Source organism: Mauremys mutica, chromosome 2 (genome assembly GCF_020497125.1).
Source record: "Mauremys mutica isolate MM-2020 ecotype Southern chromosome 2, ASM2049712v1, whole genome shotgun sequence".
In the NCBI taxonomy this organism is placed as follows: Eukaryota; Metazoa; Chordata; order Testudines; family Geoemydidae; genus Mauremys; species Mauremys mutica.
In genome coordinates, this window is record NC_059073.1 from 242,814,994 (window position 1) to 242,831,023 (window position 16,030).

Here is a 16,030-nt window from a genome sequence, read left to right on the forward strand (position 1 = left end):
ATTAAAGAATATCAGCATTGCCAACTCTCACAATATTTGGTATATTTTTTGAAGCCCCAGTTCCTGGAGTCAGGTGATTACATGACAAGCTCAGCTTTCATTTAAAAAATAAAAGAGAAAGTAAGTTTCTAGTCTTCATAATTGTGGAGAACATATGAGGCCTAAAGGTTCAAAAAACAGAAGCAAATAAAAAGAATCCAAAATGTATTATTTTTTAAATCTCATGCTTTTTAAGCCAATTACATGATTTTGGGGACCCTGACTCATGTGTTTTGATTTTGAATGCTTGTGGTTGGCAATATAGAAATAAACTAAAACTTCAAACCAGCTAGTAACCAGAATTATTATTAAATAATTTCTATCACTTTGGATTTCTATAGCATCTTTCATGTAGGGATCTCAAAGCACTTTTCAAACATGAATTTAAGCTTAACAGCATGCTGTGAGTAAAGTACTTCAATGATACTCATTTTACAGGTGGGTCAAGTGTGGCACGAAGGTTGAATCTGGCTTGTGCAGGGTGATATAGCAGGTCAGTTGCAGACCAAGAATAAAATTCAAGTCTTGACTTCTAGTCCTCTGCTCTATGGGGAAGGAGGAGAGGATTGCTTTTGTTTTTTTTAATTACTACAGTACACTAGGAGCCATGTCTATACTGAGCCTTTTCGTCAAATCTTCTATCATTGCTGTAGTAACAATGGGAGCTATGTTGTGGCCAAAAGGCCTAATGTGATCCTGGGATGCATAAACAGGGGAATCTCAAGTAGGAGTAGATAAGCTATTTTACTCTATATTTGGCATTGGTATGACCACTGCTGGAATACTGTGTCCAGTTCTGGTATCCACAATTCAAGAAGGATGTGGATAAACTGTAGTGGTTTCAAAGAAGAACCACAAGAGTGACTAAAGGACAGGGGCGGCTCCAGGCCCCAGCACGCCAAGCGCGTGCTTGGGGTGGCATGCCGCCGGGGGCGCTCTGCCGGTCGCCGGGTGGGCGGCAGGCAGCTCCAGTGGACCTCCCGCAGACATGCCTGCGGAGGGTCCGCTGATCCCGCGGCTTCAGTGGAGCATCCGCAGGCACGCCTGCGGGAGGTCCACCAGAGCCGCGGGACCGGCGATCGGCAGAGCGCCCCCCGCGGCATGCTGCCGTGCTTGGGGCGGTGAAATGCCTAGAGCCACCCCTGCTAAAGGATTAGAGAAAATGATTTATAGTGATGGATTTAAGGAGCTCAATCTATTTACCTTAACAAAGAAAGGTTAAGGGGTGACTTGATTATAGTCTTTAAGTACATACATGGGAAACAAATATTTAATAACAGGTTCTTCAATCTAACAGAGAAAGGAATAACACGATCCCATGGCTAGACAAATTCAGACTGGAAATAAGGTGCACATTTTTAACAGTGAGAGTAATTAACCATTGGAACAATTTAGGAAGGATAGTCATGGAATCTCCATCACTGACAATTTTTCATTCAAGATTGGATGCTTTTCTCAGAGACATGCTGTAGTTTTGGGGAAGTTCTAAGGGCTGGAGATCAGTCTAGACAATCACAATGGTCCCTTCTGGCCTTGGAATCTATGAATTGTAAACTGTCTGCAGGCATTTGAATCGGTGTATTGGCTAGACCTCCTCTTAGCAGGATTATGTGATACAAAGGTATAAATGCTGGTGACTAGACTACATTAGTGCTCCCACCATTGTTACTGTATGTGGAGCTGCATTGGTGCTGTGGTAATCGAGGGAGAATTTCACAATTCACTGTAGGCACAGCCTGCAGGCACAGAGTAACTGCTGATTTCAGTGAGGCTACATCAGATATGATCTTGGCCCAATAAGTCTACTTTCCATAACAATTAAAAGGTAGTAGATCAATAATTCTGCTGTGAGTAAACTCCAGCTCATTTATAAAGATACAGTATATTTAATACAGTGAGGGATATGTATCTCTGTCTAGCTAAAACACAGAAGAAATATGTTTTATAAACCAATCAGAATTCAGCTTTTTAGTAATATCATTTATCATGTAATATTATAAAATCTACATTCAATATTTAGGGGTTTTGATAGGAAATTATTATAAAATAATCTTGTTAATCGCCTGCTTTGGAACTATAATATCTCAGCACTTATGTAGCAGCAGAAGACTATTAACTTATGCCAGTTTTATACTCCCCGATTACCTTTATTAAGTATACCTGTAAATTGATTTCAAGTTTTAAAATATTTCCCAGAAATGTTTCAGTGTTTATTTTTAACATTTCAGGTCAGGAAAAAATATTCAATATAAAATACTAAAAACAAAACAACTGAGTAAAATTAGTGCCTATTTGCATTTTATTCACAATTATGAGGGGAAACACTGAGAAGAACATTGCATTAGCTGAGACATTCATTATATTCTCCAATGTTTTCTACAGAATCAAGGATTTCATTGAAAAACAAAGAGTCCCGCACTAGAAATATTTCCCATCATTGCTAATACAAATTGACAGTGCTTAAAATGATCTGAAAAAAGGGTGTGTGTGTGGGTGGGGGGTAGGTCTATCTATCATAATCTGGCAGTAGAAGCTTTGCAAAGATAGTGCTTTAAATGCAGCACTCAGTGACCTGGCTTTCCCCCCCTCCCCCCTCCCCCCTTTACAAAAAAAACCAAAACAAATTGCCAGGTCTGTGATACTCCTCCACTCTAAGAACTGCAAGCTCAGTATGTTATTAGCACATTGGGAGACCTCAAAGTCAACGTGTTATCAGCTGCTGCAGGAATTTTAAACACCAGTCAATGTTATAAATACCAGCAGCCTCTGTAGGCTAGGGCTTCCCATGTTGTTAAACACTGTAGAGTTCAACTGATGCTAGCAACAGTGAGATATTTTTAGAAAATCTCCCTATTGTAGACAAGGCCGAAGTGCTTGGGATTCCCTCTTCTCTCACATTAAGCCAGCTTTGCAAAAGACTATCTCCAGCTAAATAGTAATAGCAGGAAAGGTGGAAACTGTCCTCTGCCTGATCCTATTAACTTGTGAACTCTCTTCACCTGAGCCCCATTCACCAGAATGTCAAAGCCTATTAAAGTTTGGCAGCCAAAGGAAAATGGGGGGAAAGAGGTGAAAATTACGTTTATATGAATATGATTTAAAAAAACAAGTGATATAGTTACTAAAAACTAAATGTAGGAATTTGATGTCAAAAAAATTGACAAAACACACCATAATTGGGCTCTAATTACACTACAAGAATTGGGTGGCAACTACATTTTAGTAGCTGATTCAAAGGTTTAAAAAACTGAACTCAATAAATGAGAAAAAGCATCCTCATTAGTACCTCAGGAAGGATTTGTTTAAATGGGCAGAAGCTTCTGCAGGTTCTAGCTGTCCCAAGAAGTTGAGGCATTCTTAGATCAAGCCAGCAAGACTAATCATATCAAGGCACTGGTTCCACAGGTTGGCAAAATGATGACAAATGCCTGGCATCTGCACATGCTGCTTTTTCCGTGGTTGAAAAATCACATTAACCAGATTGTTAAGCCACCATCTGCCCAGCACAAAGGAAGGTGTTGTAGTGCTGTCATCTACTTCATCAGCTAATGGTGAAGAGATAGAAATTGCTCCTTTCCCAATGGTTATTCTGTGACAATGGATAAAAAAAGAAAGCTACTGAAGGGGCATAGTTGAATGGATTTCTCCCCTCCCATGCCAAAGTGTATGCTGCAGGACAGTAACACATCAATGGTTCCAGCTATATATAGTTTCTATCCCTCTTTACTAGAACTCTGGGTACAGCATCACAGGATTTAAATGGACAAAAGTTCAAATCCTATTGCTCCTAGAATTTAAAAAAAAACAAGTGACACCATTCTAAAACATTTATCAACACAATACACGCTGTATGCCATGGTAGAGAATAGTCTGTCCTGCCAATCCACACTCAATACAATATTTAAAGGTAAGATAAAATATTTATACCTGTTGCAGAGTAATTAACTCACTGAGTTTTTCCTTTAATCGCTGGCATCTGATTTCTCCCTGACTAACCCTGCCTTTAGCTACCAAGGACCACTTTTATCTTTCATGTTTAAAATATACATTTTTGTTTGATCAGAATGATGGGGTATTTTTATACTTGATGCAAAGATTTTAAGGACTCTGCCTTCAGTATACAACATAAAACACATAATAATCAATGTACTTATAGAAACGGTGGAATTGCCAGACCAGATCATTTAGTCCAATATCCCTTTTCTAGCAGCCACCTGTATATATGCTTCAAAAGAAGGTGCAAGTTTGCAGATGACATTAAACTTGGGGAAGTGGTAGATACACACTGGAGGGTAGGGATAGGATACAAAGGGACCTAGACAAATTAGAGGATTGGGCCAAAAGAAATCTGATGAGGTTCAACAAGGACAAGTACAGAGTCCTGCACTTATGATGGAAGAATCCCATGCACTGCTACAGACTAGGGACCGAATGGCTAGGCAGCAGTTCTGCAGAAAAGGACCTAGGGGTTACAGTAGACGAGAAGCTGGATATGAGTCAACAGTGTGCCCTTGTTGCCAAGAAGGCTAACGGCATTTTGGGCTGTATAAGTAGGGGCATTGCCAGTAGATCGAGGGACGTGATCATTCCCCTCTATTTGACATTGGTGAGACTCATCTGGAGTACTGTGTCCAGTTTTGGGCCCCAAACTACAAGAAGGATGTGGAAAAATTGGAAAGAGTCTAGTGGAGGGCAACAAAAAAGATTAGGGGGCTGGAGCACGTGACTTATGAGGAGAGGCTGAGAGAACTGGGAATGTTTAGTCTGTAGAAGAGATGAATATGGGGGGATTTGATAGCTGCTTTCAACTACTTGAAAGGGGGTTCCAAAAAGGATGGATCTAGACTGTTCTCAGTGGTACCAGATGACAGAACAAGAAGTAACGGTCTCAAATTGCAATGCGGGAAGTTTAGGTAGGATATTAGGAAACACTTTTTCACTCGGAGAGTGGTGAAGCACTGGAATGGGTTACCTAGGGAGGTGGTGGAATCTCCTTCCTTAGAGGTTTTTAAGGTCAGGCTTGACAAAGCCCTGGCTGGGCTGATTTAGTTGAGAATTGGTCCTGTTTTGAGCAGGAGGTTGCACTAGATGACCTCCTGAGGTCCCTTCCAACCCTGATATTCTATGATAGGCAACTAGAGAATAGTATCCCTGAAAGGGAAGTTTCTTCCTGATCACAGCTAGCTAATGCTTGGTTTATGTCCTGAAGTTGAGGGTGTATAGCCTTTATCAATTTTCTTATCTTTTGTTACTGTGATAATTGTTCATATATAATTTTACATGAGGTAAAGATCTGTAAAAAGAATTACATGGCTGGGTTTCCTACCCCTTAATTCACCCAATCTCCAATTTACTTCTAGGTATTATTTTTTATGGTTGTTTTTCAGCCAGGTCCTTACAAATTGCTTTAAGGCCAAGTGTTTCTCTTTTTAGCTTGCATCTTGTCTACACTACAGACATTATGGCAGCACAGCTACAGTGCTGCACCTGTGCCACTGAAGCACCATCATGTAGATGCTTGCTACAGTGACAAAAGGGTTTTTTCCATCACTGTCGTTAATCCATCCTCTCTGCCACCACCTAATCTGTCTACAGCTGAATTGTTAATTGCATAGAGAGGCTCCTGTTTCCCTATACTTTTACTTCCTCCCACTCTCAGAGGTGAAGCTTAAGGGTGGAATCCACCAAGGGACTGACATTGCCAAGCTGAGCACTATGGCACCTAACTTCTCGGTGACTAGAAAATCACAGGAATGATACCGCAATCCACAAAGCTGAATTAAGTGTTTAGGTTCCCTATACAATCAATGTGATCCACAAAAGCCAGCTAGTGGCAGGAGCCACTTAAACTAGCTAATGGAGATGCTGGCCAGACAGATGTGTGCTAAGCCTCACCCTCCTCTCAAAAATAGACAGAAATCTGGGCTGCAGAGAGGCCCAGAGCTCTGTTTAGCAATCCACAAGTAGGATCCCCTCTCCTGGAGTCAGGCAGCTTAAGTGCCTAAGCTCTTCTTTGCCTTGAGTCACACAAAGTGGCCAGAGGAGGTGGGGTAGTGCCACCACTGCCACCTTATAACTTTTAGCCCAGTGGTTAGAGTATTCATGGAGGATGTGGGAGATCAAGGTTCAATTCCCCCCTCTTGCAGCAGAGGCGAAAGAATTTAAGCAGGGGTCTCCACCAAACTTTAACTACGGAGGGGCTTTAATCACTGCAGTGTTGAATATTCTGATGGGGGCCCCCTCAATATCTTCTGGTGAAGCGGTGCCACTTCTAATGAATAATGAAAGACTAAGTGGGCCAGGGAAATTAGACCCAGGGTCTCCCACCTCTCAGGTGGGTACCCTAACCATTAGACCACACAATAATTCCCAGCTCAATGACAATTTAAGCATTTAGCCACAGTAGAACTACCTAGGGGCCTGAGAGTGTGCGAGAATGATTCTGTAGTTCAGTGTTTGGGGAAAGCACCTAGGAAGTGGGAAACCCCATATCCAATCCTCCTGCACCAATCACTCTTTAATTACTAGAACTTCAACGGGAGACACCGAGGAAGACCCACATCAGCATATCACATAGCCCAGTGGCTAAAGCTCTCTCCTGAGAAGTGGGAGACCCCTATTCAAATTCTCTCTCTCTCTGGCACACGGGGAGGGGGAGTGAATTGAACCTGGGTCTCCTACATCCCAGATGAGTTAAAAGGTACAATTCCTCCTCCTCTGGCCAGACTTTGAATGGGAACCAAACCAGTAAGCAGACTGAGCACACCTACTGGATTGGGCTCCAGCCACAATTTTAGGGGGCTTCCCCTGGTTTGTGACTAGCTTTGGGGATTAAACAGGAAGATGGGGAAGGGAAGAGATACCTAGTGTGAGGCAGTGCTTGTGCCCAGAGGCTGAAACATAGGCACCTCTGAAATTTAGCCAGCAAGTGAGTTTAGGCACCGAGAGGGGTCAGCAGCGATTTTGTGGATCATAGTGGAGGGGGGAAGGGTAGAGGGAGACTTGGTGCTTAAATCTTAGGCACCTAAGTTTAGGAGGCTCCTAAGTACATTTGTGGATCCCACTGTTAGTCTTGATTTGTTACATCAGTACACACTTCTTATATTACAATATTATATACAAATACCAGCGGCAGAGATATAAGAACTGTGTGTTGTCTTTTAGATCAGTGGTTCTCAAACTATTGTACTGGCGACCCCTTTCACATAGCAAGCCTCTGAATGCAATACCCCCTTATAAATTAAAAACACTTTATACAATATATGGAGATATACCTATCTCATAGAACTGGAAGGGACCCTGCAGGATCATTAAATCCATCCCCCAATCTTCACTAGCAGGACCAAGTACTGATTTTGCCCCAGATCCCTAAGTGGCCCCCTCAATGATTGAACTCATAACCCTGGGTTTAGCAGGCTAATGCTCAAAACCATTGAGCTATCCCTCCTCCATTGTATTTAACACCATTATAAATGCTGGAGGCAAAGTGGGGTTTGGGTAGGGCTGACAGCTTGCAACCCCCTATGTTATAACCTCACCACCCTGAGAACCCCTCTTTTAGACATTGTTTGTAGACAGCAGTAAATACATATAGCTATTGTTCTGTTGATACAAAGATTTTTATTTTGCTGGGGGGAGGAGGGGGGGGAGAAGAGGGAAGAATGATTTAGGTTACCAAACTGTAACCTCTCAAATGTTGGTTTGCTGACATGTATCGTGGCTAAAATTCAGAGTACTGAAAAACTGAATAGCCAATATATGTTCAAAGCAACACTCTGCTTAATGTAAGGCCAAGACCTGCAATGTACCACAGATCAACAGTATTTGCTAGCTAAAACAGATATTAATTCATATTCTTCAATGAAAAATATAGTGTACATAAAGTGATTAAGCCTGTACAATCAATCGAAGAAACTCCACATTTTTAAAGATAAAACCTGAGAAATTAACAGTTTCTTTGATTGGGTCTCACCATGTTTGTTTTCTTTGTTCCTCACACAGTAATTGTTGATTTAAGTATAATTATCCTCCGAGACTCAAATAACGTAGGTAAAGTTACTGATGTAACTCATTCCCTTTGACACAACTGCTCCAAGCAGTTTCACATTTCTAGGTATTTCCTAGTGTGTTTAAAATGTCCTTATATGAAATAGCTGTTACTTTTATTAAACCAGTTTATAAAGTAATCTACATTAACAAAAGACATTTACCAAACCTTTAATTTCTATAACAGTGGAGTAACTTGAATTTAAACAAAAGTTTGTTTTAACTTTAGTTTATTTCAAATAAAGACTTCCTTACACATCCCAACTTCGGCTTACTATAGAAATCATAGCTCTGGGTTGAAGTTTTCTTATGTCAAATGATAACACTGCTCCCAGTCAACATTATGTAATACTACATTATAATAAGGGGAATAGTGATTCGTACATGAACAAGGCTACTTTAAGAACAGTCAGGATCTCCTGCAGAAAGTATCTTACTGCACTCATTATGAGGCTCAAGATATAATGTGCAACCATGTTCACATCCCACTGCCTCCAACTGTTCTTCATAAAGTTACCAAGGAGTGGGGTACCAACAGGGAGTGCATTAACACTAGTATTTCTTGATACAGTTAAGGGAAATAAGTGTACAGTAGCTTGAAAGATCAACCCTAACTCCCATTGACAGCATTATATAGTATCCTTTAGACACTATTCAGAACAGGTTGGGTAGATAGGAAAGAAGGAAGATTGTTTACATGGCTTTGGGGCAAGAAGCACAATCAGTTCCCCACAAAATTTACTTTACGAACTATTAAGCTCTCAGATGAAGCAGGGCATGTTCCACAGCATGCAACCCTCACTCATGAGCCATAAGAAAGAGACTGGCATTTCAATGCCTCCTTGTACAATAGTACTGTACAACCTGCTAATTAGGGCATGGAGGGGGGAGGGGAGCTGGAGGTTTGCCAATATAAGCCAAACTGGCCTCAGCCCTTTGGGGATAAAAAGGTACAACATAAAGATGTAGAATCAGTTTTGGTGGGCAACGATCCACTACATTTGGAACAGTTTCATCCAAAAACTTCAAAGGTGAGGGATTTTTATTTTTTTGAGCTACGTGCTTCCAGTTGTACAACTGTACCCACCTAATTTGGGGGGGGGGGGAAGTAGCCCTACATGTTTCTCTATCAAAACTGAATGACCTTGAAATCAGAATAGTGTACACAAGTGTTTGACAGCAATTATGGGGCACTTTGTATGGGTACTGCCATTGAGATTTCCAAGTCAGTGCAAGGGATTTACTCACATTCTCCATTAAAAAAAAAATCAAGAAGCAGTGTGGCTGAATCCTCTGCACTGCTTTGAAAATTTCAATCTACTTCTGTTTACAATGAAGAAGTACCCTTGTATAGGTATGAGAAGTGCAACATATTTCATCTACATAGTAAAAACCCTCACCTTTCTAGCATAAATGCTAAACCAAGTAAAAATGTTACTCAGCTGATTAAAGAATTTAATACTACCATTGTAGTCTGTTAATACGGTACATGATTTCAGAACTTTGAGAATTTGAGAGCTGCTCCAGAAAATACGTATGCAACATGTAAATCTGTTCATGAGAAGGGAAGGTTTACAATACACACAACCACTGCACAAGGAGAGAAATGGCTATAGCTAGAAGCAAAGTGTTCTGTTACAAACATATGGAACATAATACAAGTATGCCATTGATATTAAGTCTTTAATGAGATACCTGTGATTTATAACATTGTCACATTTACGAATCTCACCACATTTATAAGAGTTTGATTTTCATGCAGATTGTTCTACTGCTATTGAGAGCGAGATTTGCACATAGAGGCCAACAAGAACACTTCACTGCAACTCAAGGAAGTCAAACACCTTCTCCCTGCAGACTTGTTTTGAGTTCTGTTTATTGAGGTTTAAGAAGTTATCCACATTTCTATAAATATAGACATTACTGAGTAAGTGACTTTCAATGTCACTAGTGCAGGTACATATATAACCAACGTACAAAAGCTCCACTGGAAGCTACTTCAATTTTCAAAAGGACCAGGGTGTCATTTAATAATAATAAAAAAAAGCTGTCACTTTCAATTATGAAAAAACTAAAGTGCATTTTTGGTTACCTTATGGACAAACAGCTGCTGGCCATGAAGTTTGATTTTATACAGATATCAATACCGTACATTGATTGACATTCAGCTGTTATCCTCTTAATACATGGCAGTAGATAAGAATGCAGTAACTTTGCTGGTTGAGTGAGTAAGAGGAAATGATTCTTGCATTGTTCTTTTAAGACTGATATTTCTAATGGAAGTTTCAAGATAATCTAACATTCTGTTTTACAGCATCAATAAAGTTAATCTTAAAATTCAGGCTCTAGTTTAGCCCTTTTCATTTGCTAATCAAGATGTCTAGACAATTGTTTGAAGTTCTGTACCAGTAAGAAAAACTATTCTCCCTTCTCATTAGACATACTGTCCTGCCCAGTTAATACTGTTTGCGCACTTTGTAAACAAGAACAGCTTAAAGCATAATTAGAGCAGAACACAGGCCATCTTTAAACTCATGTTTTCCCAGTGTCAAAGTGTTTCAAGTGTATAAAGCTCCTTTACATTCCTAACCACAAGCACTACAAAAACTGTAATAAAAAGGCTATATAGAAAGTGACCTAGCAGTATAAGTAACAAACCTGGGCATTTTTGCAGATACAAAAAGTGTGCTCTGTTGACTTTAGCTCTCTTTATACTTCATTATGATCAAGTTTTATTGCCATAATCTAAAGAGCCCAGAATGCTGCACTGCTAAAAGTCTTGGGAGACCTAAGTCGCTGTATGCATCTCCTTTACTGCAACAACAAATTAACTTTTGTGTTGATAACTTGGGGATGTCAGAGTAACTTAATTCTTTCAACAGCAAACAAGGTTTCTGGAACAAGTCTCCAAATGACATAAGCATATTCTAAATGCATAGCTATTTCTAAGAAGACTACACACCAAATCATGCTACATGTTGGGAAAACTAATCCATGCTCTTGCATGTTGTGTACTTGTCTAACAAGTATTATTTCCTCTACCGGTTGCAGAATCCACAGCACTGAAGTTTCAAGTATTAGAACTAAAAGTGATTTAACTTCAAAAGTGCCAAATTAAAAAAAACATACCACAGTCAAACTCTCTCATGGAAATCATTACCAAAGAAGATAAAAACCCCCAAGGCTCACAGTCTCGTGATATAATGGATTGCTAATTCCATACACCTTGTTGAAATCAATATTTTTAAAGCTGTATATATTCACCTAAAACAGTCAACTTACGAGCATTAGAAATTTAAAAACACTGAACGCCTTCAATGCAAATTTCTTGTAAAAACGCACCCTCAAATATATGAATACAAACACCAAGCAAAAAAACCTCATTTTATTTGGCTATTTAGATATCCAGGTCACATTTACCCACCCATCTGTTTCCTGATAGCTTTATATTACTTTATAGGGCATCCGAAATAATACAGTGCCAGAAACCTTGGAAAAACTATTTTCTGTTTCTGCTTTTCAAAAGGTTCTGTGACTGCACAACTTCCACAAGGCAAGGTTGTGCAACTGATTGTTTAACATAACTAAGCTTTAACAGCATCCAAGCAAGCAGGTCAGGCTTTGGAAGCTGTTATGTCAAATTCTGACCATGGAACTACTCTAAGACAGAAGTGTGGAAACAGAACTCATCTCTTCTTTTTCTGCTGTCTCAACATTTTTCTTCGCTTAATTATCATATCATGTAGTTTTTCAAGTCCCTCTTTGAGTCCATCCCCTATGATCGCACAGGTAGGCTGCAGATGCCAGGGAGTAGAAGAGCTCAGCTCGCTCATTGCTAACATCTTCTCGATTTCTGAGAGAGAGAGGGAATTCCTCAGGTCCTGTTTGTTAGCCACTATAAGGACAGGCACGCCCTGATTTTCAGATATCCTAGTAATTTTATGAAGTTCTGTCTTGGCTTCCTCCATCCTTTCGATGTCGACAGAGTCCACCACAAACACGATGCCATCCGTGCACCTGGTGTAGGACTTCCACAGGGGCCTCAGCTTCTCCTGGCCTCCCACGTCCCAGAAGTGGAAGGTGACCGTTTTCGAGCTGCCCAGCGTCACTTTGATTTTCTCCGTGTTAAAGCCCTTGGTTGGCACCGTGTTGACGAACTCGTTGAACTGCAGCCTGTAGAGCACGGTGGTCTTGCCCGCCGAGTCGAGCCCCAGGATCACGATGTGGAAGCACTGGAAGGAGGGCAGGCTGGAGAGGATCGGCGTCTGGTCCGAGAGCCCATTCCCCATCGCCGGCGGCGGGGGGACAGCGAGCCGCCGCCGACACAGGCACAGCCGGGCTCCCCTCGGCCGCCGAGCCGCGCTCAGACCCTGCCAGCGACAAGAGAGGCGTTAGCCCCGGTGACCGGCCGCCCCGCCCCGCGCTGAGGGGAGCCGGGACCGAGGTCCGCGCTCAGCCCCACCACACGCCGCGCGCACGTACCCCGGCTGGCGCAGCCCGCACCTCACGCCGCTGGCGGCCCCATGTCCCTGCCGAGCGCCCAGCCCCGCAGCGACTCCCGACTCGCCGCAACGCCGCCTCCTCAGCGTCTGCCGGAGTCCGAGGCAGCGCCTGCTCCACCCGTCACTGGCCGAACCCCGCCCCCCTGCCCGCAGCGCGCCGCTCATTGGCCGCGGGGAAATGCGGGGTGGGGAGTAAAGCGAGAGCCGCCTCCCATTGGCGCAGGCATCCGCCACTCACCAGGGGTCGCCGCGGCGCGTTCCCGTCCTGCCGGGTTTACACACGAGGGTGCGGGGCGGGGCGGGGGCAGAGGCGGGGTCTGTACGTTGTGCCCTCAAGGCAGGGCGCTCAGTGCACACTACGTCCCCCGTCCGTGGCCGCGGAGCTCCAACGCAGCCACGCCCCCAACCTGCCCGCCTCATGGGCGGTGGATGGAGCAACACCCCTCCCTGCTGCATAGCCCGGCACGTGCCCCAGCAGGAGGCGCCCCGCCCGCGCCCCAAGAGCCCCGCGCCTCCGTCCGGTCGCCGGCGCCCGCCCTTAGCCCAGGGCGTGGGGGCTGCACCTTTAAGCCGTAGAGACCCAGCGCTCCGCTCCGCGCCAGGAGCTCCACCCGACACGGGAAGGGAGGGGCCCGGTTAGCCTCCTTCCCTGGGCCCCTGCCCCGCGCCCTCGCCCTCGCCCTCGGGGAGAAGCGCGGAAATTCACCCGGACCCACCAACTCCCGAGGGAGGGAGGGGTTTGAGGCTTCCCGCGCGCTCGCACACCCGTAGCGTCATCGCCAAGGGCCTCCCCATTGGCCCCGCGCACATCAGTCTCCTAGCAACCCGCTTCAAACGGCTCTGGCGCGTTCTCGGCCCCCTTGCGCCAACTCCTCCGTCCGCCCTGTTGTGCTCAGGTCACGCCCTCTGCGCGAGCGCGGACACCCCCTCGTACCCGCTACAGCCCGCGCCCGCCCAGCCACGTGGTCCTGAAGTGGGGGGGGGCACCTCTTCCCCAATAAACAAAGCGCTATAGGTAGCGCTGCTAGTTCAATGCCAATACCTAATAACCCTGAGGCCAGGAGTCCAGAAGGAAATGTGCCAACAGTAACTGTGCAGCAGAAGAGGCTGCGTACGGTCAAGAAACTCAAGAGCCACAGGAACATGTAGCTCGTTCGCAGCAAGGGCAATTCAGGAGTTCTGCAGGTTTGATTGTGACTGACAATGGAGTTATTGACAAGAGCAGTGCTGCCCAAATGCAATCTTTTCTTCAAATTACACCTCTCCCCCATATAACGCGACCTGAGATAACACGGGTTCACATACAACGTGGTAAAGCGGTGCTCTGGGGGGAAGGGCTGCGCACTCCAGCGTATCAGCCTGTCAGTGTGTCTGGCTCTGACACACTGCTCTGAGCCATGTGTTAAGGGTGCCGGGCTGGAGCCAAGAGGTTGGATAAGTGGCAGAGGGTCTCGGGGGGTGGTGGTCAGGGAGCAGGGGGGGGTTGGATGGTTTGAAGGTTCTGGGGGTGAGACAGTCAGGGGATAGGGAATGCGGGTGTTGGATAGGGCATGGGGGGCCTGTCAAGGCGGAGGTGTGGATAGGAGTCGAGGCAGTCAGGGAACAAGGAGCAGGGGGGCTTAGATAGAGGATGAGGTCATGGTAGGGGTGACTAGGGGCAGGAGGTCTCTGAAGGGAGTAGTCAGGGGAGAAGGGGGGATTGGGGGCATTGGAGGTTCTGAGGGGTCAGTCAGAGGGCGGGAAGTAGGTGGGGGTCGGATAGGGGATGGGGCCAGGCTGCTTGGGGAGGCACAGCCTTCCCTACCTGGCCCTCTATACAGTTTTGAACCCCGATGTGGCCTCGGGCCAAAAAAATTGCCCACCAATGCATTAGGCGTTCTTATCTCTCCCACCTATTTTAATCCGTTTCTAAATTGTGTGCAGTATAGACTAAACTTAAGTTGTCTCACTAGTTGTATTTTGAAAACATTGTAACTCTGTGCTGACACTCTAAACAAAACAAAAAAATTGTTTGCATTACTACAGTATTAAAATACCATTGACGTGATGGCAAGTAGTTCACAGCCACAGAAACAAAAGGCATGGACAGTCAAAAAAAAATTGGAAGCTTTGGCCAGACTGAAATCAGGAATGAGCCAAGCAAAAGTCTCAAAAGAACTAGGAGTGGGGGAAATCAACACTAAGAGGGTAGATCAAAATTACAATCAATGCTTGTTGAACTGGTTGAAAATGAAGGCCTGGAAAGGAAGCGCCTAAAAACTGCCCAGGATAACCAACTAGATAGAGCAGTATTTACGCGGTTTACCCAAGAATGCTCTGAAGGCACGCTAATTTCTGGTGACATTATGAGGAAACAAGCGGAGAAATTGAAGAAGGATCTCTATTTTAGATGCTCGGGCAAGGACTTTCTGCATATCAAGGTAACGAATTTAAAGCTAGCAGTGGATGGCTTAATCATTTTAAAAAACGTCATGGCATTTGGCAAGTATCAGAGGGGTAGCCGTGTTAGTCTGGATCTGTAAAAAGTGACAAAGAGTCTTGTGGCACCTTAGAGACTAACAGAAGTATTGGAGCATAAGCTTTCGTGGGTGAATACCCACTTCATCAGGATGCACGTAGCGGAAATTTCCAGAGGCAGGTATAAATATGCAGGCAAGAATCAGTCTAGAGATAACAAGGTTAGTTCAATCAGGGAGGATGAGGCTCTCTTCTAGTAGTTGAAGTGTGAACACCAAGGGAGGAGAAACTGCTTTTGTCATTGGCTAGCCATTCACAGTCTTTGTTTAATCCTGAGCTGATGGTGTCAAATTTGCAAATGAACTGAAGTTCAGCAAGTATCAGAGGGGTAGCCGTGTTAGTCTGGTTCTGTAGAAGCAGCAAAGAATCCTGTGGCACCTTATAGACTAACAGACGTTTTGCAGCATGAGCTTTCGTGGGTGAATACCCACTTCTTCAGATGCAAGTAAGAAGTTCAGCAGTTTCTCTTTGAAGTCTGGTCCTGAAGATTTTTTGCTTCAGGATGGCTACCTTTAAATCTGCTTTTGTGTGTCCAGGGAGGTTGAAGTGTTCGCCTACAGGTTTTTGTATATTGCTATTCCTAATATCTGACTTGTGTCTATTTATTCTTTTACGTAGGGATTGTCCAGTTTGGCCGATATACATAGCAGAGGGGCATTGCTGGCACATGATGGTGTATATTATATTGGTAGTATGACAAAGTTCCTCCTCTACCTTGGTGGGTCCTGTGCTTATTGGCGGATTTTCTCACCTCACAGATCCACCCTGTGGGTCGGGAAACAGCCCAGAGACCTTCCCCTCTGGTAGAAGCCACAGTCTAGGTCAATTCCTCCTATGTTTGATCAGGAGTTGGGAGGTTTGGGGGGAACCCGGGCCTGTCCTCTACTCCGGGTTCCAGCCCAGGGCTCTATGGACTGCAGCTGTCT

General features: G+C 44.1%; 1 protein-coding gene across 2 annotated transcripts; it reads right to left on the reverse strand.

Annotated features, from left to right (window-relative positions):
* Positions 1-7,688: 7,688 nt before the first annotated feature.
* Positions 7,689-12,708, reverse strand: ARL4A (ADP ribosylation factor like GTPase 4A). 2 transcript variants are annotated; one of them, XM_045007209.1, is made up of 2 exons: positions 12,568-12,708; positions 7,689-12,455 (listed from the first exon to the last, which is right to left on the reverse strand). In XM_045007209.1, the coding sequence occupies exon 2, from the start codon at positions 12,372-12,374 to the stop codon at positions 11,772-11,774; it is 603 nt and encodes a 200-aa protein (XP_044863144.1). In that variant the 5' UTR covers positions 12,375-12,455; positions 12,568-12,708; the 3' UTR covers positions 7,689-11,771. The 2 variants fall into 2 exon arrangements, with proteins under 2 accessions (XP_044863144.1, XP_044863145.1); XM_045007210.1 differs by having other exon boundaries at positions 12,589-12,678.
* Between the last annotated feature and the right edge of the window lie 3,322 nt (positions 12,709-16,030).